The 13,949-nt window shown below is 50.1% G+C and overlaps 1 protein-coding gene across 2 annotated transcripts; it reads left to right on the forward strand.

Annotated features, from left to right (window-relative positions):
• Window positions 1-309: 309 nt before the first annotated feature.
• LOC122926523 (nudix hydrolase 20, chloroplastic-like) lies at window positions 310-13,693 on the forward strand. Of its 2 annotated transcripts, XM_044277925.1 has the most exons (9): window positions 310-446; window positions 529-764; window positions 10,555-10,618; window positions 10,742-10,869; window positions 11,453-11,571; window positions 12,023-12,155; window positions 12,234-12,330; window positions 12,990-13,076; window positions 13,281-13,693. In XM_044277925.1, exons 1-8 carry the CDS (start codon window positions 377-379, stop codon window positions 13,034-13,036), a joined length of 894 nt encoding a protein of 297 aa, XP_044133860.1. In that variant the 5' UTR covers window positions 310-376; the 3' UTR covers window positions 13,037-13,076; window positions 13,281-13,693. The 2 variants fall into 2 exon arrangements, with proteins under 2 accessions (XP_044133860.1, XP_044133853.1); XM_044277918.1 differs by having other exon boundaries at window positions 12,990-13,693.
• The last annotated feature ends 256 nt before the right edge of the window (window positions 13,694-13,949 follow it).

Here is a 13,949-nt window from a genome sequence, read left to right on the forward strand (position 1 = left end):
GTTACCTCCTGCTGAGCGGCTACAGTTGGAGTGGACTGTGTTACCTCCTGTGGAGCAGACTACAGTTGGAGTGGACTGTGTTACCTCCTGTGGAGCAGACTACAGTTGGAGTGGACTGTGTTACCTCCTGTGGAGCAGACTACAGTTGGAGTGGACTGTGTTACCTCCTGCGGAGCAGACTACAGTTGGAGTGGACTGTGTTACCTCCTGCGGAGCAGAGTACAGTTGGAGTGGACTGTGTTACCTCCTGTGGAGCATACTACAGTTGGAGTGGACTGTGTTACCTCCTGTGGAGCGGCTACAGTTGGAGTGGACTGTGTTACCGCCTGTGGAGCAGACTACAGTTGGAGTGGACTGTGTTACGTCCTGTATATCTATGGCGTTAGCCGTGTGGTCTGAGCGGGTCCTGGATCTGCTGCTGAAAATGAACAACATGCAGCATGCAGGTAGGGTGTCGTGTGTTTAAGCCCCGTGTACACTACATGTCACTCCCCCTGCATTATTTGTAAGATTTTTCTTCTTCTGCAGGTTGTCTCCCATTCTGCGTCCAGGGACAGCGGGTCGGCTGGGTGACGCAGCCAGTGGCACAGGTTCTCCTGCAGAGTTCTGACATTTTCACATTATATAAAGAGGACTCCGGGGCCCGGCTGGAGCTGAGTGATCGGCTGCGCTCCCCCCATGAGCGGACACGGGCCGTGCAGGAGGTGATGGAGGGGCTCAGAGATCGGGGAGCCTTCCCCTGTCTCCAGGAATGGAGGGACGAGGTGAGAACACAAAATCCCCCCCCCCATATCCCAGCAAACGGTCATGGCCTCGTGTCTGTACGTTTTGCCGGTCATGGTCTGGTGTCTGTACGTCTTGCCGTTCATGGCCTCGTGTCTGTTCGTCTTGCCGGTCATGGTCTGGTGTCTGTACGTCTTGCCGGTCATGGCCTCGTGTCTGTACGTTTTGCCGGTCATGGCCTCGTGTCTGTACGTCTTGCCGGTCATGGCCTCGTGTCTGTACGTCTTGCCGGTCATGGCCTCGTGTCTGTACGTCTTGCCGGTCATGGCCTCGTGTCTGTACGTCTTGCCGGTCATGGCCTCGTGTCTGTATGTCTTGCCGCTCATGGCCTCGTGTCTGTACGTCTTGCCGCTCATGGCCTCGTGTCTGTACGTCTTGCCGCTCATGGCCTCGTGTCTGTACGTCTTGCCGCTCATGGCCTCGTGTCTGTACGTCTTGCCGCTCATGGCCTCGTGTCTGTACGTCTTGCCGCTCATGGCCTCGTGTCTGTACGTCTTGCCGCTCATGGCCTCGTGTCTGTACGTTTTGTGTAGTGCCCCGGAGCAGGGAGTACTTTGACATGTGGACATTTGTGGACATTTGCCTATATCCCCTATGCAACGTTAAAACATCTTACTTTGTTTCTCTTGAAAGGGTTAACTTATACTGTTTATACTGTGTTGTGATATATATCCTGTTCATTATCAATGTATTTACATGGCTCTGTGGAAAGAGTTAATGAATACTGAGAGACCATTAGGGCTTTCATTGAGAAGCTGGTAATTTTCCACAGCTGCCATAGGGTTTAAAGAAGACCATGTTTTGGAGGAAATAAAAACCTCAGACTTGTTTACCACCAAAATCAGACTGCCTGACTGTCACACTTCGTTGTGGGAGGGAAACACCACGCTGAGCATAGGAGGAACGGGGGAAACGGGGGATCAGGCCTGAGAACTAGGGAAGGAAGATGGAGACCTCCTAGTGAAAACCCTAACCAAAATCCTGACTGACTACCAGTATGAACAGACCCCAGAGGTAGGTGTGTTCATACACAGGAATACCTAAAGTCCTATCTAGCCCTATAGGACCCTGGTACTAATGGCAGGGACGAGACTGGCTGTTTCTCCAAAAGGAAGGACAAACAGGCGTCTCCTACAGGTCTAATAAAAACAATAGGGAAACGCAACACACAGAACCCAAACAAAATACAAAAAGGGAAAGGAAAGACTTAACTTCAAAGGGGCTATGGAAGCACCAGCAATCCACAACTGAGACTGAAGCTATAAACCGCACAGCATTGTGGGAGAAGCAACAATACATAAGGAAGGTTAAATGACCACATTAGCAACAACTGAGGCAAGGGGTGAGGCCATTGCCATGAACAACACAGACTCCTATTGATCCACAAGGAAAACCTGTCACATCAAACCACGTGTTGCCAGTTTCACCGATCTCCTGCCACCTACAGGGAGTTATTCTGATGCCTGATTGGAGTCGGGAAGGAATTTTTTTCCCCCTAAAGTGTGTAAAATTGGCTTCTACCTCACAGGGGTTATTTTGCCTTCCTCTGGATCATCCTGCAGGATAACAGGCTGAACTGTATGACAGAGGGATTTTTTTTGCCTTATAAACTGTTACTATGTTACCTGTCACGGGAACGTCCGTGACACTGACCTTTTAAATGTCTGGTCTCAGCTATGTTTGTCACAGGGCGCCGGCGACGCGATCTTCCTGCACTGTGCGCCGTCCTGCCTCTCTCCCTGAGCGGAGACACACGTGGCGTCCCCACCTCCCAGGTAACAGGGGGCAGAGTGGACCCGACAGCGATCCTGCTGTCTGTGCGGTCGGTGTCCTCCGTTCCCCTGGCAACAGTATCGGGCAGAGCCCCGAGCTGGCCACTCGGTGCTCGGCTTCTGTGTCTGAGCGGGTCATGTGACGCTGGCCACGTCACATGACCTTAGCCTTTCACTATTTATACAGGCAGCCTGCTGGCCACAGGTCCTGTGCTTACTGCTACTACTCAGTGCTTCTGCTACTCTGGATTTTGACCCTTGGCTTTTGTCCCTGACCCGACCTCGCCTGCCCTTGTGTACTGACGTGACCTCCAGGTTTGACCCTCGGCTTGTACACTGACCCGTCCTTGCTATTCCTTGTGTACTGACGTGACCTCCAGGTTTGACCCTCGGCTTGTACTCTGACCGGTCCTTGCTATTCCTTGTGTACTGACGTGACCTCCAGGTTTGACCCTCGGCTTGTGCTTTGACCCGTCCTTGCTATTCCTTGTGTACTGACGTGACCTCCAGGTTTGACCCTCAGCTTGTACTCTGACCCGTCCTGGCTGTTCCTTGTGTACTGACGTGACCTCCAGGTTTGACCCTCGGCTTGTACTCTGACCGGTCCTTGCTATTCCTTGTGTACTGACGTGACCTCCAGGTTTGACCCTCGGCTTGTGCTTTGACCCGTCCTTGCTATTCCTTGTGTACTGACGTGACCTCCAGGTTTGACCCTCAGCTTGTACTCTGACCCGTCCTGGCTGTTCCTTGTGTACTGACGTGACCTCCAGGTTTGACCCTCGGCTTGTACACTGACCCGTCCTTGCTGTTCCTTGTGTACTGACGTGACCTCCAGCTTTCACCCTTGGCTTGTACTCTGACCCGTCCTTGCTATTCCTTGTGTACTGACGTGACCTCCAGCTTTCACCCTTGGCTTGTGCTTTGACCCGTCCTGGCTGTTCCTTGTGTACTGACGTGACCTCCAGCTTTCACCCTCGGCTTGTGCTCTGACCCGTCCTTGCTATTCCTTGTGTACTGACGTGACCTCCAGGTTTGACCCTCGGCTTGTACTCTGACCCGTCCTTGCTATTCCTTGTGTACTGACGTGACATCCTGGTTTGACCCTCGGCTTGTGCTCTGACCCGTCCTTGTATTCCTTGTGTACTGACGTGACCTCCAGGTTTGACCCTCGGCTTGTACTCTGACCCATCCTTGCTATTCCTTGTGTACTGACGTGACATTCTGGTTTGACCCTCGGCTTGTACTCTGACCGGTCCTTGCTATTCCTTGTGTACTGATTTGACCTCCAGGTTTGACCCTCGGCTTGTGCTTTGACCCATCCTGGCTGTTCCTTGTGTACTGACGTGACCTCCAGCTTTCACCCTTGGCTTGTACTCTGACCCGTCCTTGCTATTCCTTGTGTACTGACGTGACCTCCAGGTTTGACCCTCGGCTTGTACTCTGACCCGACCTCGCCTGCCCTTGTGTACTGACGTGACCTCCAGGTTTCACCCTCGGCTTGTGCTCTGACCGGTCCTTGCTATTCCTGGTGTACTGATTTGACCTCCAGGTTTGACCCTCAGCTTGTGCTTTGACCCATCCATGCTATTCCTTGTGTACTGACGTGACCTCCAGGTTTGACCCTCGGCTTGTGCTCTGACCCGTCCTTGCTATTCCTTGTGTACTGACGTGACCTCCAGGTTTGACCCTCAGCTTGTGCTTTGACCCGTCCTTGCTATTCCTTGTGTACTGACGTGACCTCCAGGTTTGACCCTCGGCTTGTACACTGACCTGTCCTTGCTATTCCTTGTGTACTGACGTGACCTCCAGGTTTGACCCTCAGCTTGTGCTTTGACCCGTCCTTGCTATTCCTTGTGTACTGACGTGACCTCCAGGTTTGACCCTCAGCTTGTGCTTTGACCCGTCCTTGCTATTCCTTGTGTACTGACGCGACCTCCAGGTTTGACCCTCAGCTTGTGCTCTGACCCGTCCTTGCTATTCCTTGTGTACTGACGTGACCTCCAGGTTTGACCCTCGGCTTGTGCTCTGACCCGTCCTTGCTATTCCTTGTGTACTGACGTGACCTCCAGGTTTGACCCTCGGCTTGTGCTCTGACCCGTCCTTGCTATTCCTTGTGTACTGACGTGACCTCCAGGTTTGACCCTCGGCTTGTGCTCTGACCCGTCCTTGCTATTCCTTGTGTACTGACGTGACCTCCAGGTTTGACCCTCGGCTTGTACTCTGACCCGTCCTTGCTATTCCTAGTGTACTGACGTGACCTCCAGGTTTGACCCTCGGCTTGTACTCTGACCCGTCCTTGCTATTCCTTGTGTACTAACGTGACCTCCAGGTTTGACCCTCGGCTTGTGCTCTGACCCGTCCTTGTATTCCTTGTGTACTGACGTGACCTCCAGGTTTGACCCTCGGCTTGTGCTCTGACCCGTCCTGGCTGTTCCTTGTGTACTGACGTGACCTCCAGGTTTGACCCTTGGCTTGTGCTCTGACCCGTCCTTGCTATTCCTTGTGTACTGACGTGACCTCCAGGTTTGACCCTCGGCTTGTGCTCTGACCCGTCCTTGCTATTCCTTGTGTACTGACGTGACCTCCAGGTTTGACCCTCGGCTTGTGCTCTGACCCGTCCTTGCTATTCCTTGTGTACTGACGTGACCTCCAGGTTTGACCCTCGGCTTGTGCTCTGACCCGTCCTTGCTATTCCTTGTGTACTGACGTGACCTCCAGGTTTGACCCTCGGCTTGTACTCTGACCCGTCCTTGCTATTCCTAGTGTACTGACGTGACCTCCAGGTTTGACCCTCGGCTTGTACTCTGACCCGTCCTTGCTGTTCCTTGTGTACTGACGTGACCTCCAGGTTTGACCCTCGGCTTGTACTCTGACCCGTCCTGGCTGTTCCTTGTGTACTGACGTGACCTCCAGGTTTGACCCTAGGTGTGTTTGTTTACTGTCCTTGTTACCCCTACTCGCCTACGTTAGTGTTGATCTCTGGCATTTCAGTATTGCTCCTGACACTTTCTGGCTATATTCTGTCTCTGTCTTCTCTGCCTCTCTGCACTTATAGAGGTTGGGGACCATCGCCAAGTTACGCCCCGTCACCCTGTAGTGTAAGTAGGCCAGGACAGAGGCGTGGGTGGCAGCCTGTGGGTGCACTTCCTCTTCCCCTCTCCCTGTCAATGTTGTAATGTCTGGAAATTTGCTTTTGTCTGGAAAACCTGCTGTGTCATCGAGTATCACTGAAGCTCTAATGTACCATATTATTCACCCTATAAGACGCACCTAGGTTTTAGCCTGTACCAATGCTCACCTAGTGCGGGTGATGTATACCAGGATGGTGGCACCAATGGTATACATCACCCGCACTAGGTGAGCCTTTGTATAGGCTAATCTTGGTGTCTGGCCAGTACTTGTGTGCAATATGTTTTGACATTATATATATTTCCGTGGGTGCCAGTATCCGTGCTTGGTATCCATCGCCCCTATACATTGTTTCACCAGATGTATTTTCACCATATGATTATTATAAACTATTTATTCTTTTACTGGATATAACTATTTTAAGCATATGTTATATTTCTTGCTGGGTATATATTACCAGGATCGTGTCTTTTCTGCCCCCTCCCAGGTCTACAGTTTACATATAAAGACTGCGGTGAGCGGGGCCCGGTGTAATAGAGTACAGTGACTGCACTGGGCCCCTCCATGATTCTGACATCACTTGCCGGCCTCCAGCCCCTCCTCCGTCCCCGCTGATACACCGCAGGTCACGCTGTGCATCGCGGCCGGCGGTTAATCACTGTCACCAATGTAAAAATGGCAGCATTCGCACCATAAGACGCACTGCCATGTCCCCCCTACTTTTGGGAGAAAAACAGTGCATCTTATAGGGCGATACATACGATAAGTCTATACCAGACGGGAGCAGAAACAATGTATCTGATGTGGTGAGTTTCTCCACTCCACCCCTCCCACTAGAAGGTTCTAGGTCAGCCAGAAACTGTATATAAAGAGAGCAGTCAGGGCCCCTAGTGTTCTGCAGTTAGGGAACAGTGCTTGGAGGGGAGACTCTGCCAGTCTGCATGAGTGACCAGAAGATGCTGGGATTGGAACACTGAGCCACAGACCGTGGGTCACCAGCCCTGTGCCCAAGGAGCCACCCTTGTCCAGGATGCCAGCCTTCTGAGAGAGAGAGAGAAGGACAGCTAGCTCAAGTCTTTCCTCAGGATCAAACTCTTCTTCTGCCAGGGAGGAGACTTTGCCAGACGAGTGAGTGACCAGAAGAAGACGCTGAGACGGGGACACACTGCCGCAGACCCTGGATCACAAGTCCTGGACCAGGGTACCAGCCTTCTGAGAGAGAGAGAGAAAGAGGGACAGCTAGCTCAGGCCTTTCCTCGGCATCAAACCCTTCTTCTGCCAGGGGGGAGACTGGAGAAGCCAGCCCTACGCCTCGTCTGTATTGTTTTTCACCTGAATTCCTCCAGTAAAGAAGCCCCCTGGTTACTGCAGACCCTGACTCTGGATTTATTTCCCATTGGGGTGCAGCACGCCTTACCATCCCTTCCAGAGAGCAGCAGCATGTGGTGACACCTCTGCAGTGTCCGAGGGGACCCAGCGTCGTGTTGGGGCCACCCCAAACCCGGCCACTGCACTTGCCGGTCATGGCCTTGTGGCTGTACGTCTTACAGGCAATAGTCCTCACATCCGCACTCTGTCTGCCTTCCATGTATTGTAGTTTATTGCTCCCTGTTATCAGCCATAATCGGCTCAGACAGACTGTAGTGTTTGGTAACATGTAGTGTTTGGCACATCATCTACACCTGACTGATACCAGCCGCTCCTCTTATACCTCCGCTGTACTGTAATAAGATGGGACTGATACCAGCCGCTCCTCTTATACCTCCGCTGTACTGTAATAGGATGGGACCGATATCAGCCGCTCCTCTTATAACGCTGCTGTACTGTAATAAGATGGGACTGATATCAGCTGCTCCTCTTATACCTCCGCTGTACTGTAATAAGATGGGACTGATATCAGCCGCTCCTCTTATACCTCCGCTGTACTGTAATAAGATGGGACTGATATCAGCTGCTCCTCTTATACCTCCGCTGTACTGTAATAAGATGGGACCGATATCAGCCGCTCCTCTTATACCTCTGCTGTACTGTAATAAGATGGGACCGATATCAGCCGCTCCTCTTATACCTCTGCTGTACTGTAATAAGATGGGACTGATATCAGCCGCTCCTCTTATACCTCCGCTGTACTGTAATAAGATGGGACCGATATCAGCCGCTCCTCTTATACCTCTGCTGTACTGTAATAAGATGGGACCGATATCAGCCGCTCCTCTTATACCTCCGCTGTACTGTAATAAGATGGGACTGATATCAGCCGCTCCTCTTATACCTCCGCTGTACTGTAATAAGATGGGACTGATATCAGCCGCTCCTCTTATACCTCCGCTGTACTGTAATAAGATGGGACTGATATCAGCCGCTCCTCTTATACCTCCGCTGTACTGTAATAAGATGGGACTGATATCAGCCGCTCCTCTTATACCTCCGCTGTACTGTAATAAGATGGGACTGATATCAGCCGCTCCTCTTATACCTCCGCTGTACTGTAATAAGATGGGACCGATATCAGCCGCTCCTCTTATACCTCCGCTGTACTGTAATAAGATGGGACTGATATCAGCCGCTCCTCTTATAACTCCGCTGTACTGTAATAAGATGGGACTGATATCAGCCGCTCCTCTTATACCTCCGCTGTACTGTAATAAGATGGGACCGATATCAGCCGCTCCTCTTATACCTCCGCTGTACTGTAATAAGATGGGACTGATATCAGCCGCTCCTCTTATAACTCCGCTGTACTGTAATAAGATGGGACTGATATCAGCCGCTCCTCTTATACCTCCGCTGTACTGTAATAAGATGGGACCGATATCAGCCGCTCCTCTTATACCTCCGCTGTACTGTAATAAGATGGGACTGATATCAGCCGCTCCTCTTATACCTCTGCTGTACTGTAATAAGATGGGACCGATATCAGCCGATCCTCTTATAACTCCGCTGTACTGTAATAAGATGGGACCGATATCAGCCGCTCCTCTTATACCTCTGCTGTACTGTAATAAGATGGGACCGATATCAGCCGCTCCTCTTATACCTCCGCTGTACTGTAATAAGATGTCTGATATCAGCCGCTCCTCTTATACCTCCCCTGTACTGTAATAAGATGGGACTGATATCAGCTGCTCCTCTTATACCTCCGCTGTACTGTAATAAGATGTCTGATATCAGCCGCTCCTCTTATACCTCCGCTGTACTGTAATAAGATGGGACTGATATCAGCTGCTCCTCTTATACCTCTGCTGTACTGTAATAAGATGGGACTGATATCAGCCGCTCCTCTTATACCTCTGCTGTACTGTAATAAGATGGGACCTATATCAGCCGCTCCTCTTATACCTCTGCTGTACTGTAATAAGATGGGACCGATATCAGCTGCTCCTCTTATACCTCCGCTGTACTGTAATAAGATGTCTGATATCAGCCGCTCCTCTTATACCTCCGCTGTACTGTAATAAGATGGGACCGATATCAGCCGCTCCTCTTATACCTCCGCTGTACTGTAATAAGATGGGACCGATATCAGCCGCTCCTCTTATACCTCCGCTGTACTGTAATAAGATGGGACTGATATCAGCCGCTCCTCTTATACCTCCGCTGTACTGTAATAAGATGGGACTGATATCAGCCGCTCCTCTTATACCTCCGCTGTACTGTAATAAGATGGGACCGATATCAGCCGCTCCTCTTATACCTCTGCTGTACTGTAATAAGATGGGACCGATATCAGCCGCTCCTCTTATACCTCCGCTGTACTGTAATAAGATGGGACTGATATCAGCCGCTCCTCTTATACCTCCGCTGTACTGTAATAAGATGGGACCGATATCAGCCGCTCCTCTTATACCTCTGCTGTACTGTAATAAGATGGGACCGATATCAGCCGCTCCTCTTATACCTCTGCTGTACTGTAATAAGATGGGACCGATATCAGCCGCTCCTCTTATACCTCTGCTGTACTGTAATAAGATGGGACTGATATCAGCCGCTCCTCTTATACCTCCGCTGTACTGTAATAAGATGGGACCGATATCAGCCGCTCCTCTTATACCTCTGCTGTACTGTAATAAGATGGGACCGATATCAGCCGCTCCTCTTATACCTCCGCTGTACTGTAATAAGATGGGACTGATATCAGCCGCTCCTCTTATACCTCCGCTGTACTGTAATAAGATGGGACTGATATCAGCCGCTCCTCTTATACCTCTGCTGTACTGTAATAAGATGGGACCGATATCAGCCGCTCCTCTTATACCTCCGCTGTACTGTAATAAGATGGGACTGATATCAGCCGCTCCTCTTATACCTCTGCTGTACTGTAATAAGATGGGACTGATATCAGCCGCTCCTCTTATACCTCCGCTGTACTGTAATAAGATGGGACTGATATCAGCCTCTCCTCTTATAACGCTGCTGTACTGTAATAAGATGGGACTGATATCAGCCGCTCCTCTTATACCTCTGCTGTACTGTAATAAGATTGGACTGATATCAGCCGCTCCTCTTATACCTCTGCTGTACTGTAATAAGATGGGACTGATATCAGCCGCTCCTCTTATACCTCTGCTGTACTGTAATAAGATGGGACTGATATCAGCCGCTCCTCTTATACCTCTGCTGTACTGTAATAAGATTGGACTGATATCAGCCGCTCCTCTTATAACGCTGCTGTTCTATTATATGATGGTGACTTTATGGTTATTGGCCCTGTCAGCAATTCCTGCTGCATGTAATTGACGTGTAGTGTGTGACTCCTGTGTAATCAGTCTTTCTTCACGCCATTGTTACGCTGTGTTGTATGACGCGTGTGTGGTCACATGTTCACTGTATAAATGGCGTGACGTGATTCTCTTTCCTCTCTCATCCGCAGCAGTTGGATGTGAAGACTTTCTTCTCGGATCCTCCTCTTCTCAGTGTAGAGCGAGCAGCCACACGTGAGTCATAAGATCTCTGTAACACGTGGTGGTGCCCTGGGCCCAGGAGCTTGCACTCTATTTGCACAGGAACTTGTGCACATGACTGGTCTATCATTATTTTATTTTTATCCCTCCCGCCAGCTCTCCTTGGAGTCTCCCGCCGCGGTGTCAATGTGAATGGCTTTCTACGCAGAGGCTCCAAAATCTTTATGTGGATCGCACGACGTTCATTAACAAAACCCAGCTACCCCGGAATGCTGGACCATCTGGTGAGGGGTTCTAGGAGAGCCGAAGCATCTAGTCAGGGATTCTGGGAGAGCAGGGCCATCTTGTCAGGTGTTCAGAGAGAGCCGGGCTGCCTGGTCAGAGGTTCTGGGAGAACTGGGCTGCCTGGTCAAGGGATCAGGGAGAGCCGGGCCGCCTGGTCAGAGGTTCTGGGAGAACTGGGCCGCCTGGTCAGAGGCTCTTGGATAGCTGGACCGTCAGGTCAGAGGCTCTTGGATAGCTGGACCGTCAGGTCAGAGGCTCTTGGATAGCTGGACCGTCAGGTCAGAGGCTCTTGGATAGCTGGACCGTCAGGTCAGAGGCTCTTGGATAGCTGGACCGTCAGGTCAGAGGCTCTTGGATAGCTGGACCGTCAGGTCAGAGGCTCTTGGATAGCTGGACCGTCAGGTCAGAGGCTCTTGGATAGCTGGACCGTCAGGTCAGGGGTTATGGGAAAGCTGGGTGATGACCAATATGGTCTCCTTTACAAATCTGATTGCTCACAGTGTAATTGAAGGGGAACTCCTATGTCTATAAGTCACATATGATATAAGGCTGATGCACTTCTAAGTAGTGTGTCTTCCACAGGCGGCCGGAGCAATCTCTGCAGGGTCCGGCGTGTGGGAGACCCTCCTAAAGGAGTGTGAAGAAGAGGCGTGTATCCCAGAATCCCTTGCATCCAAAGCCAGACCAGCTGGGACTGTAAGGTGAGCTCCAGTAGACGTCTTCAGTGTTATGCACCTCAAAAATGATTGCCGCCATGTGCCCCATGCTGATGTCTCTGGTGTGGGGCAGTACACAAGATACTTTTTTTTCTATTAGCATTTTCTTTTATTTAATATAACATTCTCTATGTGGGGGTGATGTTCGCACCCATGGTGGTGCCCCTTTACTGTGGTTCCATCCTCCATGGCAGTACCCTTGTGTTGTGGCTCCATTGTCTATGGCATAGCCCACAACCTATCTGCTGCTTCTTCCAAAGTCCTTGGTTCCATGGTGATATCTATTGTGCCCTTCCCCATCATAGCAACTGAGCAGACATGTATCACACGCATGGTGCCAGTAATGTAATAGATGACATCTTCCAGGGCCATCGTACATCTGAGGTCATCATGTCTTGCCCAGTCCTTGGTAACGACTGTGCTTTTGCCCTTACAGCTATGCCTATGAGAAGGACGATGCCCTGTACCTGGAGTGTGAGTTCGTCTTTGACTTGGAGGTTCCTGAGTCCTTTCAGCCTCATGCAGGGGACGGAGAGGTGCAGGAGTTCTATCTATGGCCCCTGGACAAGGTGAGTAACACTGTGGCCCCTCAGTGTCAGTAGAGTGTGGACTTTCTCTATGTGACAGGTCATTGTGTCGCCCTGCAGGTGAGAGATGCTATCGCCACCCAGGAGTTTAAACCCAACTGTGCTCTGGCCGTACTGGATTTCCTCATCCGGAACGGGCACATTCAGCCGGATGAAGGTAATCGATGAGAGTATTAATTGTGTGTGAGCTGAATGGAGGCGCTGCAGCAGTGTACACCCCATGGCAGTGTCTGGCTGGTTAATTAGGGTTAAACAGCTGCTCTTGTTTTTAATGGCCATAGTGTTAATTTAGTCAATTTATAAGCAGTGTATTGTACCTGGAGGTGGTGGAGAAGTGGGTCATACCCGGGGCAGAGGAGATGGTGGAGGAGTGGGTTGTACTTGGGGTGGGGGAGATGATAGAGCAGTGAGTCATACCTAGGGGTGGGGGAGATAGTGAAGGAGTGGGCCGTATCTGGGAAGATGGCTGACAAGTGAGCTGTACGTGGAGGTGGGGAGATGGCTGACGAGTGAGCTGTACGTGGAAGTGGGGAGATGGTGGACGAATGGGTCATACATAGGGGCGGGGGAGATGATAGAGCAGTGAGTCTTACCTAGCGGTGGGGAGATGGTAAACGAGTGGGCCCTATCTGGGAAGATGGCTGACGAGTGAGCTGTACGTGGAGATAGGGAGATGGTGGACGAGTGGGTCATACATGGGGGCGGGGAAGATGGTAGAGCAGTGAGCCATACCTGGTGGCGGGGGAGCAGGTAGAGGAGTCGTAGTTGGAGTTTGGGGGTGGAGATCATCAGTAATATTTTCCTTTCTTCCTTCAGAAAAGTATTACACCAAGTTTGTGGAGAATCTGCACAGACCGCTGTGATGTCATATGAGAGACTCACAATCCAATTCTGTGATGTCACATGACTGATCCACAATCCAATCACCTGATGTCACATGACTGATCCACAATCCAATCACCTGATGTCACATGACTGATCCACAATCCAATCACCTGATGTCACATGACTGATCCACAATCCAATCACCTGATGTCACATGACTGATCCACAATCTAATCACCTGATGTCACATGACTGATCCACAATCCAATCACCTGATGTCACATGACTGATCCACAATCCGATGCGGAGAACACCACAATCCAGTTCCATGATGTCACACCTGATCCAGTATAAGATGAATGATGGAGGAATTATGGGCAGTTATATACTGGTGGATATCTTCTTGGTCTCACAATATCTTTAAAGACTGTTTTCACTGTAGCTTTACTATTCCTGAACCAGGCAGCTCAGGATGAGTACATCTGTATATCCTCACAGGAGGTGCCACAGAGCATGTGATGTCACTGGTGTCCTTGCTGAATCTGATTAAAAAAAAAACAAAACAAAAAAACGCCACAATAATTTTTAGAGTTTTTGCAATTATTTTTTCAAAGATAACGGTTAATAAAATAATTGTGTGGAATATAAAGTGCATGCTTTTCATTACTTACAATAAAATGTATCATTTCATATCAGAAGTTTTCTGTGGTGGTTCTTACCATAGAATGAGCAAAAATAGTGATATAAGACATGAAATGGGAATGAGTCTTTTTGATGGAGTGAATACAAGGTCAGTTCTGATCATTTATTTAGGTATGTATCAATTCATTTTCATATAGTAGTATATTAATATCGATTAACCCTTTCAGGACCCTGCCATATTTCACCTTAAGGAACAGGCCGTTTTTTTTTTTTTAAATCTGACACGTGTCACTTTATGTGGTAATAACT

The sequence above is a fragment of the Bufo gargarizans genome, chromosome 1 (assembly GCF_014858855.1).
Source record: "Bufo gargarizans isolate SCDJY-AF-19 chromosome 1, ASM1485885v1, whole genome shotgun sequence".
In the NCBI taxonomy this organism is placed as follows: domain Eukaryota; kingdom Metazoa; phylum Chordata; class Amphibia; order Anura; family Bufonidae; genus Bufo; species Bufo gargarizans.

What these genes read in the sequence shown, in the direction of transcription:
- LOC122926523 (XM_044277918.1), top strand. Translation starts at nt 377, where the DNA reads ATGGCGTTAGCCGTGTGGTCTGAGCGGGTCCTGGATCTGCTGCTGAAA. An exon ending in CCGGAATGCTGGACCATCTG is followed by an intron (nt 10,870 to 11,452) that starts GTGAGGGGTTCT and finishes TGTCTTCCACAG; the next exon opens with GCGGCCGGAGCAATCTCTGC. An exon ending in GCACATTCAGCCGGATGAAG is followed by an intron (nt 12,331 to 12,989) that starts GTAATCGATGAG and finishes TTCTTCCTTCAG; the next exon opens with AAAAGTATTACACCAAGTTT.